Source organism: Spodoptera frugiperda, chromosome 12 (assembly GCF_023101765.2).
Source record: "Spodoptera frugiperda isolate SF20-4 chromosome 12, AGI-APGP_CSIRO_Sfru_2.0, whole genome shotgun sequence".
Classification (NCBI taxonomy): Eukaryota; Metazoa; Arthropoda; class Insecta; order Lepidoptera; family Noctuidae; genus Spodoptera; species Spodoptera frugiperda.
The window spans coordinates 94,618-113,121 of NC_064223.1; the positions used below are offsets into that span (position 1 = coordinate 94,618).

General features: G+C 34.8%; 1 protein-coding gene across 2 annotated transcripts in view; it reads right to left on the bottom strand.

The window, feature by feature from the left end:
• Window positions 1-18,504, bottom strand: part of LOC118262632 (uncharacterized) — a 110,473-nt gene that overhangs the window by 32,540 nt on the left and 59,429 nt on the right. Inside the window, exon 2 of one of the 2 annotated variants that reach the window (XM_035574157.2) lies at window positions 6,170-6,439. The exons of the other annotated variant lie outside the window; for it this stretch is intronic. Within the exon in view, the coding sequence (XP_035430050.1) occupies window positions 6,170-6,251 (82 nt within the window). The 5' untranslated portion in view covers window positions 6,252-6,439. The remainder of the gene's footprint in view (window positions 1-6,169; window positions 6,440-18,504) is intronic. 2 annotated transcript variants of the gene reach the window in all.

Sequence of the window (18,504 nt, forward strand, 5' to 3'; positions counted from 1 at the left end):
AGGGAATGGAACAACCTGCCGGCTTTTATTTTTCCCGAGAAATACGACCCGGGCCTTTTAAAGGTCAGAGTGTCTTTTGACTTTCTAAGTCTGTGTGGCCATCCTCGGCCACATCTTCGCTTCGCCGTTCTGTTAGTAAGCGGGTTGGTAGCCAAACGTAAAGTTATGAACGTTAAAAAAATGCAATATTTTGTGCAATTTATGCAATATGAGTTTTATGACATACCTTTTCTTTTTCTTACAATTTTCTGAAATAAAAGTAGCCTTAGTGTTATGCTTTGGTACATTAACTACCTGCCGTCGTACCTACTGCTAAGAATTACACTACCTGAAACTAAGGTTTAGGTATTATTCTATACCTAGATCTCACACACAGTTTCCCCATCTCTAGCTGCAAATTGCCATAGTATAGCACTGGTGAAACACATCACATTTACATAAGCTAATGAATCTCGACTATATTCCTTGTTATTTAGCATTATATTATGTAATAACTACGTAGCGGTAGTCAAAGCGAAACTATCGCCTTTGTGTATTATGTACGGAATGATTTATTAATGCAATATATGACATAAAGCTCGTTATGTAGAACTCAAAATGGTTCGTTGAGATCTCTACTCTAAAGCAGATACTCATCAATTATGTTAGGAGTTCCATTTAAATGTAATTAAATGCTACCTAAACTACCTACTTATAAGGAAATTATTGTGTGACGTTTATACATGTGTATTTACATTACTAGCTTAACAGCTTATGTGTTACCTCGGACCATAATCTACCCCTGTCCTAAATTCCATCCCGAACCTGTCAGTCATTTTGACGTGATTGAGCCACAAACATACAAAACGATAGAAGATATGGAAAGAAATATTAGACACAATTTTGGATATCCCTAAAAACCTAGTAATTTTCTTACGAATACACAGCTTTCTATTTTCTTTTTACTTTTTTTAAGACATTGCGCCACTACTAGGATTTTCTCCTGTATCGTGGGTGCGTTTACAAAAATACAAGTTCAAATACACATAACCCCCAGACCCAAAACAATAAATTTGAGGATCGCAGAAAGAGTTGCTCCATGCTGTAACCGAACCCACTACTAGTTGCACGGCAGCCAGTTGCCCAACCGTGCTATCTATACAAATAGAATGTAGAGTACTTAAATATAGCAACAATTTCTAGCATTAATTAACACAGCACTAATGAATAACAATAACTAATTCTATGAAACACAGTTAGCTAGCACTGCAGCGTTTGTAGTCACTTCGTGTTTGCTAATTGGACACCGGCGGGATGCTGCCTTCTGTTAATCTCACGGTGCAATCAGGTGAGATATCTAATCCGTTTTATTGTAATACAGAGCTGAGCTAGTTTGGTTTTAATTCTAGTTTAGTATAACTTACTTAATTGGTTATCTTTTTAAAAGATGTAGTTGCATGAAATTGTTGTTTTTCATTGTTTTTTTGAGATCTAAAATGTATTTGTCATATCACAGCTGCGCTTCTTGTGGGTGACATTTAGTTAGTGATCACTTATTTGAGGGCAGAGACCACATTTGGCGTTCTGATTTGCCGGCTCCATTGAACCAACCAATTAGAGCTCGTTTCAATCTCGTTAAACGTAAAACAATGTCGTACTAAACTCGTGTATAGCTATTATAGGTGCTAGTCTTCTTCAACCCGTCTAATAAGTGCAAAGATTATGAATGACAGACAATCCGTTTTATGTAGAAGAGGCCCATGGTAATTCAAGAGAATACCACGGGCTGTTGGTGTTTATGATTATAATTATAAGTCCTGGCTACGAGTAACTGTATAAGTATTCATTTGTGTATATGTGTGTGTAAAATAATTCATTTATTGTGTATGTAGAATATGGCCATAAATCTTTATTACAACGATAATTTCACCTTTAAACAGCAATAAAAGTCGATGTAATTAAATAACTTCGGTACGAGTCTATTAAAAACTTGAAACAATAGCGTCTATCTGTTATTTGCTTTGTATTGAAATTGGACTGTAGTTTGATAATTTGATAAATAGACCAATTACTGTGTAACTATTTGTAATCGTCGTGATAACGTTTGAAAGTTATATTAAACAAACTAGGTCATACTTGTGTGACACAATTTTAGATTTAGTGCTATTATTGACATTTATAAAATAGGGAAATCAATAATTTTGTGGATGCGTATGTACATATGTACATATTATATGTGTGAGTGGGCAGTCAAATGTAAAATAAATGTATATTAAAGTATAAAATTCAATTCTATTATTATTCTTATTTCTTTGCTGGCGACGGTGGTATATTTGAAACAATGGGGTATTTTTTTCAAGGGAAAATCATCCAATGACTTCTCCCGCCTTAAGCAAGGTGAGAGTCAGATTCTTACTGACTAAAAACCACTCCTGCTTATCTAGCGGAGCCCCGGTAAACCGTTAGGCAGTCCGTAGCAATTTTATACCCTGACTATTTCACGAATAACCTAACCGTAACACGCGAACAAAAAGCTAGTGAATACATTACAACATCTGTGGCCGGTCTGCCACAATACATCACGAAGGCAAAGGGTCAGACGACTGTTCTATACAATTTATCACACCCTTCTACACTCCAATCTGAATATTACCCTCAGTTATGTTTGAATTATTTTCAAAGCCTATTCTGTTTTGAATTAGACTAGATAAAAGTTGAAAAGTTTAGTTTTATCAGAGTGCCTTGCTGACCGGTCTCTATCGAGCCTATCGATCCTCTTTCGAACCGAAAAAAGCTGAGAACTGAAACCTGAGACCCCTTGCTATAGATGTGTACTATTAATGTACATCGATACATCGCATACTCGAGCTGCGCATCTTCTTCGCACAGCTATTTTGCGGTGGCGCATCTTTATAGCACTTTTACTCGCACAGCTACATAGCTTAGTATCAGTGGAAACGGTCACATAGTTTCACAGCTTAGTTATTACATCTTCGTAGAATAGATACATAGCACATTTCTGGTGGTAAAGCACCCTAATATAAATACATATACTTTACCTAGGTAATTAAAGAACAGCTCATTTAAAATCCAAACGCAAAGACGCAAAAATAAATAAAGGCAAATGAAAACGAAGGAGTATTACGTGTATAAAGCATTATCTAATTACGTTCCATTATACTTAAGTCCCATATAATTAGGAATCTTAATTAATTATTTCGTATAACAATAGCTTTCCTTATTCCGTACAAGTTTTGGACATTTGTTTGGATCAGGCCACGAGGTAAGCGAGCGCCATCTTTGTTTTAGAAAATGTATTCGTTAAAGTTTATGTAAACTTCAGTTTTGAGTTATTTTTAGTATTTCAACTTTGTTTCTTGGTTCCGGAAAGATCAATAGAGGTGTGATAGGATATTGGTGTGTCACATGTAGTGGTTGTAAAAGTTGTTAGATGTTTTTTTTTAAGGGGATAAGGCTGCTGCAACTCCTGTAACCCAGGATCTACAGTAGAACACTGAAGTCCGGCGCATCCCAAAGATATGAATGACTGGATGAGATCTTGGATTGCGCAACGCAATAAATCAGAAGATATTATTAGAGAAGAAGAAAAAGAAAACGATAGTTTTCACTTCCCTATGTGAATTTAGTGCAGGAGACATAATGACTTAAGTCTCAAGGCACAAAAGAGACTGCACAACTGGGATAAGCCCAGTCGCCAAGCACCACGGAAATTTGACTTAAAACTACATATTTTATTTGTTAGATGGTTGTGAAGCCTAGTGTGTGAATACCTAATCAGAGGAATGAAAGAAATGTCTATGATATTCCTACCAAAAGTTGATTGATAATCTAAAAAAGCAAGGGAGTCTACACTACACTACTTAATATCTTAGTACTGAGACCAAAACAGTTTTATTAAGAGGAAGAGAAAGGAAGATCTTTTAGGGTGTATTATAAAACGTAATTTCAATAATTTAATACGAAAATATAAAGATAAATTACAAAACTTGTCATACTTCATAACGCAACATTTTTTTAAATTAATAATAATAACAGAGATAGTTATCAATAACAGTTTTCTATTAGCCGACCACCTGTTGGTTCTAATCAACTTTTCATTTGTTAAATGGCGGCTTAGCACGCGAAATAAATTACAAGCTTATTACCACACCGTGGCGGTGTTTGACATTTTCATTTAGTTATAGGTAAAATGTTGCTGCTTAGTCACGGGTAATAGTTTAAAATATGGTTAGAAAAACTACGTATACACCTAGGTTTCATTTTTGCCGGTACTAGAAACTGGGGAACTCTAATTCAACAAAAAAACATCGCAAATTGCATATCTACTATAATTCTATTTATTGCGAACTTTCGTGGACAAAAATGAACGAATGAAATGAAGATAAATGAATACGTTTTGATATGAAATTTAAAATAAAACGTTATTTTTCAAGTAATTATATTTAAATCAATAAAACCTACGGCCGAAGATTAAACAAAACTTCGAACGTAGAACTGGAGTAGGCCCCCTGGTTGGTATTAATGTAGGCTAAATTTAATCTAATCTTTATAATAAGTATTTTTAACTATAAAACTGTAAGTAATTGTAAGACAAGGGCACAGACTTAAGTCCGTGGCAAACAACAAGTGAGATAAATATATATTTTATTAGTATCATATTTAGAGTACGAAAATATTTATAGGTACCAAATCAAATATATTTTTAGCTATCAGCAAACACCTACGCTTATGTCTAGACGTCCTAATTGGCAACTTTGGTACTTAATTAAGTATTCAAATTACGTAAACAACGTCACGCCTATAAGTGGCCACTGCTGACCAAAGGCCTTTTCTCACATGGAAAAAGTTTGAGCATTAATCACCAAGCTTGCTCAATGGGGGGTGGCGATTTCAAACTTATAATTAACTAGCTACTTCCGCGCGGTTTCACCCGCTCTGCTTGGCTCCTATTGATTATAGCTTGATGTTTTATAGCCTATAGCCTTCCTCGATTAAAGCACTATTCAACACAAAAAAAATATTCAAATCGGACCAGTATTTCTGGAGATTAGCGCGTTCAAACAAACAAACAATCAAACAAACAAACTCTTCAGCTTTATAATATTAGTGTAGATTTGCAATTTTAAGCCCAGATTTCCTCACGATGGTCATCTTTTCACCGTTTGTTAGTGGTGTCTAAATAATCTTAGAAAGTACATATTATTTTAAAAAAAACGGAAAATGTCACATTGCTACTTGCCGTTGGTAAGTTTCGAAATAGCAATCTCATGCATGAGAAGAGGACGTCTTAAGCCTCCTGGCTATCACGACTTACATACACAATTAATCAAATAATTCACCTAACTTTAAAAAGAGCCTTTAAGTTCTAACAAATACGTAATACGGGTAGTATAAGAGAACGGACCACACGTCAAAAACCCCTACATCACTATTCCCAAAAACACGTCACACTACAAAAGAAGCGATCCTCACCACCGCTCGAGTCCTGGCCTCTCCCGTACCTCATGAATATTTAGAGCACGTCTCCATCCCTCCTCCGTCCTACCTACCTCGCTTTATCAAATATATTATAGAATAAAACTTGAAGACGCGGTTTGGAAGGCAAATTTACCTTTGAAAGCAACTACGTAAGGATACCAGGTCTCAAAGGATTAACGCTGTATCGATGTTTTATAAGTCAAATGTTTAAATATCTGCGATTTACATGTTAGATTGCATTTTTTCTTGGTTTCAGATTGTTAATGTATGTAAGATTAGAATGCATTTCCTATCAATTAGTTGACTGGATATAAAAATATGAATAAGTTTTCGAAATAACATAAAAAAGTGCAGTATTTAAAGTGTTTAAGTACTTTAAGTTTGAGGTAAATATGTAGAATTCATTGACGTCATAGGAATAATACATGTAGATACCAGATAGATACTCCAAATACTCCAATTGAGAACATAACAATAATATATGATGTAGATAGATAGAAACAATCGAAAGAAAGGAATCAGGACAGCATTAGTTTTGCTACGGTTAGAAGAGAAAGGAAAAAATAGAGAAAATATTTCAATAAATATGAATTCATATTCAGATAGCGTTCAACAAATGTAAATCTCCACAAATAACCATGTTGGGGGGGAGGGGGGAAACAAAGCCTTTTCCCTCGCATTGTTTGCTCACCTGACTTCTTGGCGCCATGTCCTTTTCCGCCATTTTTGTTTTTCCTCGGGTATAAATTAATTTTACTCTGACCACAACCCATCACAGAAACCTTATTATTCACATTTCATTCACTAATTTCACTTTATCATCGTCGACACAATTAATAATTCAGTAATTCACCGACTATATGTCAAAAATGTATAACAAAGAACTCATTTCACGCACTTCCATTTAATTTTATGTTTTTTCGTACTATACAGGTGCATTATTGGCGCCATGATTCGTTTCCTGAAAAAGAAATGAAATAAATTAAAAAAGCGTACTCAAAACAACAGGGTGTGGACAAAGCTGGTTTCACAGGGTGTGTCATTAATCCCAAGCAAATAACTATGGAAATTGGGCGGGGTTTGCTTTCAATGGAAAAAACTAGGTCACGTTTATGGGAAAATAGACCTTTCTGTATAGCTGATACACTATAAAATTAAGCGGTTTTCGTTTACACACTTTGTTTTAATGTTCGTTGAACCTTTTACGATAAAATCTCTCTTAGGTCGGTATTAAGAAACCTTAGTACTTAAGTTTTAGACATATGTTAAGCACTTAAGTTCAACCCATTACACATAAATAAAGGCATGTATATGTTTGCAATAATTTTAACTTAAACTGTAATATACTTTTTGATGATATAAAGTATAAATTCAAAGTCAATTCAAATCCGTTTATTATATTATTTTTAATCAAAATAACAGCATTAATACTAATTCATAAAATCGTTACCAAACTATTAATAAACCCTTTTAGATTATATTATCAACAAAAATGACCTTCAACTTCAAGGTCAAACAATTTGAATACAAATATTGATCCTACAAGCAATCCTGAATTGATTGGAAGGGGTCAAGCGGTTCGATTACTGGACGAGGCAAGCTATAAACATTATGTTGACGGCCTAAAGGTCACATATACAAGACTAGTACGTGTATAAAACATATAAGAAATAATAGCTCTAATTCTGTATAGGTTAAATAAACAGTAACATAGTATATGTTTTATTGGGTTAGGATAAAAGTGAGTGAAATGGTTAAAATTATGTTTTGTTATGGCTATGGTCATTACGCTTTATGTAAGTACATATTTCGTCTCTTTTCAACAGCCAAAAATATATGAAGAATTATTAGATATTTTTTGGGATATAAGCCGGTAAACGAGCAGTCGGAACACCTGATGGTTAACAATCGAAGCCACTGCAACACTAGAGGCGTTGCTTTTCCGGCCTTTTGGGGTTTAGGAATTTAATTGTTGTAGGATAATCGGGGATTGGAATATTGGGACCCTTCTGCAATCTCCGATTTTCCTACAACATTCCTCTGTAATGAAGCCTCCGATAACCTCACACACACAACGAAACACAACGCTAGCGTTGTTTTCTGTGAGGCCGTGTCCGGTCGAGCTGTCCCATTCGTACCGAAAAACTGTATATAATTGCAATATTTAGTTGTATACATATTATGTCTTTTGTCTCTTTCTACTTATTTTTATTACTTGTTTGACAGAATTAGAGCTATTGGTTGTAAAACATTCGGATATATAACATTTTATACATTTATGTATTTACATTGCATTGGATTTAGGCGTGGGAGACAGCAATTCTTATTACTTTTTTGTATTTACTAACCTCTGTAACAACAATAATATGACACTTTTTTCCACTTAAATTAACAAATATATCTACTTACAAATATATTTACCTACTTTAATTATTTACATTTTACTATCACTAGTTTGCAGAAAAAAAAACATTAAATAAATAAACAAAATTATTTTTATACTTTTAACTTCGGCTAAGTTGGCTAATCTTTGATTGAGGTTGAACAGGAGAACTTTGGTTTTTAAATTGGTTTTCAGTGTTCTGATTATTTTTATTGTACAATGTAGTCAAGTTATACAGTCTCATGAAATAAAGGACAAAGTAGTATTTTTAGTAGTAAAAATAACTAAACTTATTTCCTACAAAGCCTAATACCACAATACGCAATTCATAGCGTATACTAACGAAATTAAATACATTGAGTTTTGTATTATATACTACATATATGTATAGATTACATTTTAACCCATTGTCATTGTGTCGTAATTATAACATGGTATGCTTTGCCCATTCATTTGTGTCTAATGTGAAATGCAAATTGAATCCACATTAGCTTTCGTCACTAATTAGTCATTGCCCATTTACTATTGTCAATCCATTTAACATTTTAATGCTATTGATGACTATCGGTGATACATATCGCACACCTAGTAATATATTGGCACATTTACGGTTTTCATAGTTTACCTGACTTGTTTAGTTTTTAGTTAAAATTAACCGTTGTTTTACCTGCGTAAGGGGGAAACTACAATAATGGTATAATGACACTTACGACCTCTCTCGATAAGTATGGAAATAAATAGATTAATATGCACTTTTAAACACGTAAACCATACAAAGTTAATTTTTTGCAGATGTGCTCACCTATTAATATATTGTATTACTAGGTGAGCGAATGTTGCTGTGAAATTGGATGTCAAAACAGTAGGTATATTTATATATTTATTTACAAAATCGTCAGCAATAAACAGTCGTAGCCGCGTAGCACGTTGGGCGCGTAGCAATCTCGTAGCAGTGTCGACGTGCCTACGTAGCTGTGTAGGTGTTTGCTACGTAGGCGTCTAATCACAGATTACTTGAATTGATTTAATTTTGATTTGATAAATTTGAAGATAATGGTGGTTGAAACCTTATTTTAATAACCAAAGAGTGTCATATGATTGTAATAGTAATTAATTGAGTTAGTTTATTATAGCTATCACTTTATTAACAGTGGGTAAACAAAGGCAGTAGGCATGAACAATAGTAATATTTTGGTTTTTAGTTCATGGAAGTCAGTAATTTTAAGTTTTTTTTACGAATTAGAAATTGGAAAAGTAACATACCTACACATATAAGAACTTCAGAAATCAGAAAGATACACTAATTCATTCTTTAGTCTGTTTTTTTTTCTTTCTGAAACTAAATTTTCCTTTGAGCTATAATATGTTTAGCTAACACAACCTCTGCACTATAAAAACGATCTAGAATAATAATATAAATTCCTTTCCTTCCCTGTATAATATTTTATACGACCTGGCTTTCTCACCTAGTGTGACCAATACTAATGCAGCACGTGTTTCGAAAGCCTGCAAGATGCGGACCTGGCGATCTCCAGAGATAACGGAATGTGGGTCAACATTGAGATAAATAGTTGCTATGACACTGCAACTATTGGACTTTGTAGTTACTTTTATTTATTTATTTATTTATATATGCTTTATTGTACACATTTAAGTAGCCTAGGCCTACATTTTAAGTAATATGCGTACGTCTTATCACACAATGGTGATTTCTTCCAGACAACCTTTATTATATTGATGTGAGAAGTGATCACTTTGTACTCTTCTTTACACTAAATACACACACACACATTTTATTTTTTTTGAGGTGGTAAAATCATCCATTGATTCCAATTACTTCTCTCGCCGTGTCAGACTCTTACTGACCAAAAACCACCCCGTTCTTACTCCTGCTTTTCGAGCCGGAGCCCCGGTAAACCCGCTAGGTAGTCCGCAGCTCCGGAAATACACACACACACACATACACACTTAAATTGCTAAAATTATTTATTTATTTATTTAATCTTCATCACAAAAATTATAGTGAACGGGCTTAATGCCTTAAGGCATTCTCTGACAATCAACCATAGGGTAGTGCAGAGAAATGAAGCGGTTGATGCGAAGCCAGAACACAATTATTTCTTTCTATCTCTATTCTCCTGTTGCGCTAATACATGCGTCTTCTCACACAGAGAAGAAATGAGCATTAAGGATATTTTAATGGCACCGTTCCAACCCAGTTACTAAACTAGTAATTACATTCATAACGCTAATACAAAGAGGCTGTAAGCCTTTTTTCAGGGGAGAAAATCTTCCAATGACTTCTTTCACCTTGAGTGTGTATACCAATGAATATGATTGGTAAAAACCAAACGCATCCACAGCAACGTAGCATAGCACATCTCTAGTGAAAAATCAGCCTTAGTCTAATAAGGATTGCCATATGATTCCTGCTTACGTTGGAACAACAATGAGTGATATCTTTGTCCATAAATCTACACACACACACACACACACACACACACACACACACACACACACACACACACACACACACACGCACACACACCTATCAATCATAACAAAAATATTTAATACGTATCCATACGAAATCCACTTATATTATATTAGTCATAAAGACGTTTTTCCAATTTGATATCGGTAAAAGTGGTAGGTACCGTATATGTACGTGAATTTATTAATATCAGTGGAACAAAGCAGTGAGTTTGAATGGGCCATTGTTTGAACACATTGTTTTTTATATTCCCTCAGGCTATTCGCCAATTATTCTGCCCGGCTATAGATATGTCGGCCATTTTGTTTTGTTTGTAAGCAGGTTTATGGATTTAGCTGTGGTTTAAGTATGTGTGTGTTAGTTATTGGTTTGGTGTGCTTTTTAAGATTAGGATTGGTTTACTGTGGGTTAGTAGGTTGCGCTTGTGCTTTTTACAATTCTGATTGACAGTGTATCACTTCGAATTCTTACCTAGTTAGTGCTTAAATGCATCATATAACTGAATAGGAATATTGTAGAAATACTAACTAAAAATCACGGTTTACTCACGTAAATTAACGGAGAAAAGCTTTATTAGTTTCGAGTCATAGAGGGACTCTTTATGCGCTCGAAACTAGTACAGCATTTTTCCATTACTGTACGTGAGTAAACCGTGATTTTTAGTTAATTGAGTATGTCTCACTCACGATAGTTATTACAAAAATATTTTATAAATAACTTTGTCTAACCTACCTATCTATTTAGGAAACAACAAACATATCTAATACTACACAAATTAATATTGACAACAGACAAATAGAAAATGAGTCAGGTAAAACAATTAATTATCCTTATAATCACAAATCAAACAGTTCAGTTTAACAATACAGAAACATTTGGTTAATCTACGATCGTTTAACTAGTTTAGTCACGAACGAGTAGATGCGGCAGTTTGTTCACATTCACAAGGAATTTTTATGTGACACGGATATGAACCGATAATGTTAGGTGTCAACAAGTTTAAAAGAATTTTGTATGAAATGATCGATATACAGCGTGTAACAAAATAGATACATCAAGAAACACTGAAGAATACAGATTAAATAGAATATCTAAACAAAGTTTCAGCTCAAAATACGTTTAAAAAAATTGATACCAAGTACTTGGTATCGCATGGTTCTTGAGTTTAAATCATATAAACGTATCACAACACTACAGGTGTCACTCGCTAATAATACGAAACATTTCTTCTGTAAATCTGATAGCTTAGTACCTGTATCTACCTAATTGTGATGTTCGGTTTCTGGAACTTTATGTAAAGGAAAAATTCATAACTTCGTTCCATGAAAACATGAGTTTGAAAAACCTTTCCCGTATCGTTTATAATGTTATCTAGAAACCGTGCGCTTGATATGTATATCCCTTTTTGTTATACCATGTATATTAAGTTATTTGGGTCTTGTATGAGTCTAACTGCGCTCAGACGCGAGATTTCATCAACAATTATTTCAGTGACCGTAACCCAACGGCGAGCTCCAACTCAAGAGTGATGATTGTAACACATTATATATTCAAATCTGGTACATAATGGCTATCCACACACTGTGAAACAGCCTATTGTGACTGTGACATATAAAAAAACGTTATATTGATTTTAGGTACAATATAGGAAAATACTCCATCATTATGTCAATTTCGACAAAGGAAGTTTTCTCGTTTTTAGCGTTTCGCAACGTTAATAAAGGTCATTTTGCTTTGGACAAGGTCTATTAACGCATTCATTAATCTTTTCGCCAGCTGTCCGTCTACACGAGACAGGGGCTAGGCAGTGCGGTAAAAATAAAAATATGTATAGCTATATTTAGGTATATTATTAGCCCTATATACATGCTAGTATATGAGACTTGAACTAGGTCAAACAAAGGGTGATGAAGCGGAGTTTTATATTTTTTTCTCCTCAAACAGACGCGCTACTCTTAGTATTAGCGAGCAATTGTATAGTTGGTAGGCAGTACTTTGTATTATGTATGGTTCATCTCTATTGTTTAGAAAAGGCAAGATATTGTTCTACAGCGATGAATTCGGCAAGCACAAGTTACATTCTCGTAAAGATAAACATATATTAATAGTTATACAGTATGGAGATCACTAATATGACTTAAATAAAACTACAACTATAAGTCTATAGAAGCATAATACAACTAAATATTTTAACGAAAATAATTTAATACTTGATTAATTTAATCAAGTATTAAATTCTGTATAAACAACTTCATGTTCCTTGATCACGGAAGAGCTGCATAATGTTGTAGGTTGTCTAGGAATGTTACGGATATACGGCGGTTATAATTATGTAGTTTAAATAAAGTGTAATATATAGAGTCGTAAGTCGCTCGATCGCCCAACAATCTCAGCAACAAGTTGCTCGTCTACCAGCAGCCCAACCTATTATATTATGTTTTTTAACACGAAAACACCATGAAACTAGTGTAAGTTTATATTTATATATTATAAACAAACGTAACAGGTGTAGCGGCTCCGAGTGACGTTGATAGCGTTTAATTCTTTTTTTATTTGTCAGTTATATGTTTGTATGTAAACATGGCGCTGATAGTAAAGATTTTGACTCGCCACGTAAATCTAAAAAGCGATTTAGTTTGTTTTATATGATTGTCGAATGTCGGCTGTTGGGTTTCCTGTGGTAAACGTTGAAATATTTGCTGATGTTTTAGACTGGTGAAAGTTTTAAAGTAAAATGTTCAGGTTATAGATTAGTGTTTTATAGAATCGTGGTGGTCTGGAGGTTTAAGACGTCCGCTCCTAATGCGTGAGTTTGCGAAACATATCTACTGCAAGTACCAATGTGACATTTTCCGAGTTATATGTGCCAGAAGTCGACGTCCAAGTGGCACCAGGTGATCGACAAGGTTTCAACAGTTATAAGAAAAATTAAAAAAAAATCTAAATCATACAATTTTTAAATAACAGTAATTTATGTGTTTTCAGGATTTGTAATCAGTTTTCAAAATCCGCCTTATCAAGTCTCTTGCTCTAATGAGAACAACTAACTAAGTAAACACCATTAAATCACCTACCTAATCAGACTCAATACGTACCCAGCCTATTTTAAACCCCATCTTTCCTAACAAGATAGATCCTAGACTGAAACTTAGCGAAAACTACTTAACTTCAATGTCTATTCTCGATAAAAACTAGTTTCCTCGTCTAACCAAACAAATGAAACTTTAGCCATCATAAGGGTGTTTTTCCACCAGAGATGTGCTATGTTACGTTGCTGTAAATGCGTTTGGCTTCCACCAATCATATTCATTGGTACACACAGCATAGCACTGGTAGAACACGGACGAAGCTAAGCTATGTTTTTTATATGGCAAGATGCGTGCTATGAATGGCTTTCCCACTCGATATATTGTATACTCGAGCTGCGTATCTACATAGCTTAGTATCACACAGATATATAGCTTAGTATCAGTGGAAACAGTCACATTCGGTTTCACATCTTCGTAGAAGTCATTGGTTGATCTTTCCCCCTTAAAAAATCATAGTTACATACCACGGAGATGCGTTACCAGAGAGCGGAAAAGCATCATTGGGATGCTTTTCCGCTAATCCGCTAATCTCGATCAGAAAACTTGAACTAAAATATGAAATGTAAATGGTAATATTTAACTGAAAATGATGAACGTCTTAGCAGGAGTTTTGGAACTCCTGAAAGTTTTATCCCCCGGCCAATCTAGAGCCGTTATAATGACGTCATTATCGTAAAAGATATATAAAGATGCAAATATTTTTTTATTAGTTCCAAGGGTCTTATGGGACTTTTGACGTTACGTTTTGCTTTAAGATTAGGAGAATAAATTGGAATTTTATTTTATGTAATCTATGGCGTATGGCGCTGATTTCTTCTAGATTTTGTTTTTTTTTGTTGTAGAGTTTAGAACATAAAACAAAAAAGACAAAATGATGATCAATGCTCTCCTGACGTGGCCGACGTCTGCACCAGAGTGTGATTTGTTCGCAGCGAGATGAAACGATGTCGTGAATGTTTAAGATTTTATGAGAAAATGGATGGCTGATGAATTAGTTTTAAGTAAATAAAATTATTGCACTTTTTTGTAGGAGATTTTACATCACTTTTACTGTATAATGTATTGGTTTAAGCTGTTTGTTTATTTTTACTAATAAACAAATAAATTAGTAAGATATGTCCATCTTCTTTTACATAAAATAACGTAATGGATAAACCTCAATTTTTCTCTAAATAACTGTCAACAATAACCATCCACCGTTTCTTTCTAATATAAACTTAAAAATTATAAAGCTACTACCTTTCCGCCCGCGGCTTCGCCCACGTGTAATTCGGTTATATATAGCGTTTTTTAATGATCTCGACAGGGCTTTTTCACACAAAATTATTTTTAACACAAAATAGGGATTTAAAGGCGTGATGTTAATAATGTTATGCATGTATGTACATAATTATGTATGTTATTACGTATGTTAAAGAGACGACTGAAAGTTGTCATACAAAGTTTTTTTTTAAGGATGGGAAATCATCAAATGACCTCTCCCGCTCTGGGTGGAACGGAAGGGAGTGTCAGACTTTTACTGACTAAAACCCACCTCGTTCCTTCAGTTGCCCTTTGCGTTCCGGGGCCACGGTATCTCGTTAGAACTTTCCCGCAGCCCCAGCTCAGTTTATCCCGTTTCCCCCCTTGGGGGTTGACATTTCAAAAATCCCTTCTTAGTGCTCACTTATGTTACTAAAGGAACCTCTGTTCAAAATCTCAGACTCCTATACCGAGCGGTTTCGGCTGTGCGTTAATAAATCAGTCACCCAATCGCACTTCCTAAATCACGATTGGAGGGCAGTTTGAAAAAACTTATAATGTCAAACATATTTACTTGCCTATGTACGTGTTCATGCCAAGTTTCAAGTTTATAAACCCAAGGAATAAGATTTTTCATAGAAACGTTTTTACCCCTTTTCCCCCCTTGGGGGTTGAATTTCCAAAAATCCTTTCTTAGTGCTCCCCTACATATCCCAAGGAACCTACATTCCAAATTTCAGCTGTCTACGACCAGTAGTTTCGACTGTGCGTTGTCTGTCAGTCAGTCACTCAGTAACGGAAGAGTTTTATATATATAGATAGCCACACTAAACTATGCAACAAACGTCACAACAATAGCATATTCCACCATTCAAAAAAAACCCACACGCACTATTGCACGTGTTAAAAAGAAAAGAAAACCGTGCAAGTACCAGCAAGTTGCAGCTACTTGCAATGTCTAAGTGGCAGTAGGGTGCTTAAAACCCCTTAACATGGGGGTCTATCGAGAGCACCTTTGTGGTAAGGGGTCGCGAATCAGACGGTCCTTGTTTAAGCTCAGACTAACTGGGGTAGTTTTGTTAGTGTGTGTGTTTTTTGTGCGTAACACAATAAGAGATGCATGTGTTCGTGTGTGTGTCTGTCTGTGCTTATTGCGTATGGTTTGAGAGGTATTTGTTATGGTAGTAATGTATGGATTGTCTTTTATTTTATGTGTGTGTGAGAGAGCATCGTTTGAGTATATTTGGAATGGTTTAGTCAGGATTAGGTGTCGTGAAAAACGTTCAGAATTTTTGTTTTAAACGTCAGTGTTTATGATACATGTTGTGGGGGCTTGGAGGTCTACGATGCCTGCGTCTCACAGATATAGGTGCGGAACTTACCAACGGCAATTACCAAAGTGACATTTTCCAAGTTATGTGTACTTTCTAAGATTATTTAGAGCTTTCTTACAAGTTTAACTTTGAAATCGCCAACCCGCGTTGAGCAAGCGTGGTGATTAATGCTCAAATCTTCTCCTTGTGAGAAAATATCTTTAGTCAGCAGTGGCCACTTATAGGATGTGTGATGTGATGTGATGTATTATGATAATAAATAAAGTTTCGGTCTAAATAATAAATTACCTTACACTTTTGAGATAAAAGCTTAATACCACTACCCACAATTTCACATATTTTACGTTCAAAACCAAACTCAAAGACCACACACATCGACGGTAAATTCGCAGTACACAATATCCACAATACAACCAGCATCACACTGATTGCAAATATCCATTAAAACCTTCAAAAAAGCCACAAGCAACCCAATATTTGCTGAAAGAAGCGAAATATTTGGCGAGTATAAGCTGTAGCGTGTGTTTACATAGACTTGTAAACAGCACCCACTCGGTCTGTTTACAGAAATGTAAATAAAAATGATTCATTACGGTACGCCAAAGGTTTACAAGATTTTTTATGTTTTATGACGGACAAACAGATATGGGAGTTGCGATCTATGTTTGGTATTTGTAATTTTATTGTTGAATGAATTGTTTCGATTTGTTCGGTGTTTGTTGGTTGTTTTAGGAGTTATAAATAAAAGGTATGTTGTTAAGATTTTGAGAATGAATTTCTCGCAATCTGATTGTTAAATTTTCGATTGTTTTTCTTCAAAGGATTAAGACTGAATGGTCATGTTTTTTTATCTTTATTTAACGGCTATGTTTTTGTCAATTCTTTAGCTCTCTATCTAAACATACTAATATTATAAAGCTGAAGAGTTTGTTTGTTTGTTTGAACGCGCTAATCTCAGGAACTACTGGTCTGATTTGAATAATTCTTTTTGTGTTGGATAGTGCATTTATCGAGGAAGGCTATTAAACATCACGCTATGACAAATAGGAGCCGAGCAGAGCGGGTGAAACCGCGCGAAAGTAGCTAGTATTAAATAACGGAGTCCTTGGTTCAATGTAGGTAATAGGGAAATACAATGAGATGTACGTCACCATATGTGTTTTTGGTATACCTTTGGAGTACTTATTGCATACAAGTCCCTTTGCTGTGTGTTAACTTGGATATATCCTTGTATATAACAGGAGCAAAGATTGAGACATAGTTAAATAACCCACTTATACTTAACTAGTTTCTGCTAGCGGCTTCGCACACATTACCGTTGAATAAAAAGCACCAATACCAAATTTCATCAAAATCCTTTCAGTAGTTACACCGGGTTCAGAGTGATTGACCGGACAATCATCGAAACACATAAAGTCCACATTTATAATATTAATGTGAATTAGTGTGATACCAACCAGAGAGAGAATCAAAACCATCTCAGCAGTCGACCAATCCACTAACAAAACAGCCACAATATTAATTACCAAACCAATTAATTACCCTCTATCTCAGTAACACAGTAACACAGCAATTAAAGACCAACTCATATGCAACAAAGTTTATGATGGGACCCCATCCCCTCCCTCCCCCCACGTTATCTCCAAACACCATGAGCGTACGTCAACGTATGGAAAACAAAAGCCCGTACGCAAATTGCGCATTTATAATTACGTGAGTCAACGCAACGGATTAAAAATTAAATCTTACATATATAAGTATACATATATATCCTATTTGTATGGCATACCTTTTTGTATGGGATTTGACTGTAATTTGTCATTTTGATACCTTCGAATTACGGATATGGGGGTTTGTTTTTGTAAACGTTATGTTGGTGTTATGTCACGGCTTTTAATCCCCAAGGGGATGGGCGAAGGTTGTATACCATATGGGAAAACCTCTGATGACTTAATTTAAACCACATATTTGTTATCATCTTGGCTGACAATATACGAAAAATGAGCGAAATAGGCCCAATAGGTAAGTCAAAAAGTGCAATTTACTCTTTGAGCTAATTTGGACACTCTTCATAAAAACGGCATCGCAACTGCTGCACCACATGTCCGTAACATTCCTAGACAACCTACAATTACAGCTCTTCTGTGACCAAGGAACATGGACCTGATCATATAGAATTTAATACTTGATTAATTTAATAATTTATTTTGTTTGAAAATTTCAATATTCTATCCTATTTATGGATTAATTGAAATAAATGCTTTGACTTTGACTTTAAATACTTATTTAACAAAAAAATAACCCTATTCATAGAACAAAACTGTCATAATAATATCTACAGAGGAAATAGAAACTAGTTTATGTCTGTAACAGGGTGGACTGTTCCAGAGATTAAATAGACAAGTTTTAAGCTCTATAACAAAGGGACAAGAGTTTCATTTCAATTGACAACACAGGAAGCTTAGTAATTGTTTCCGAGAATCG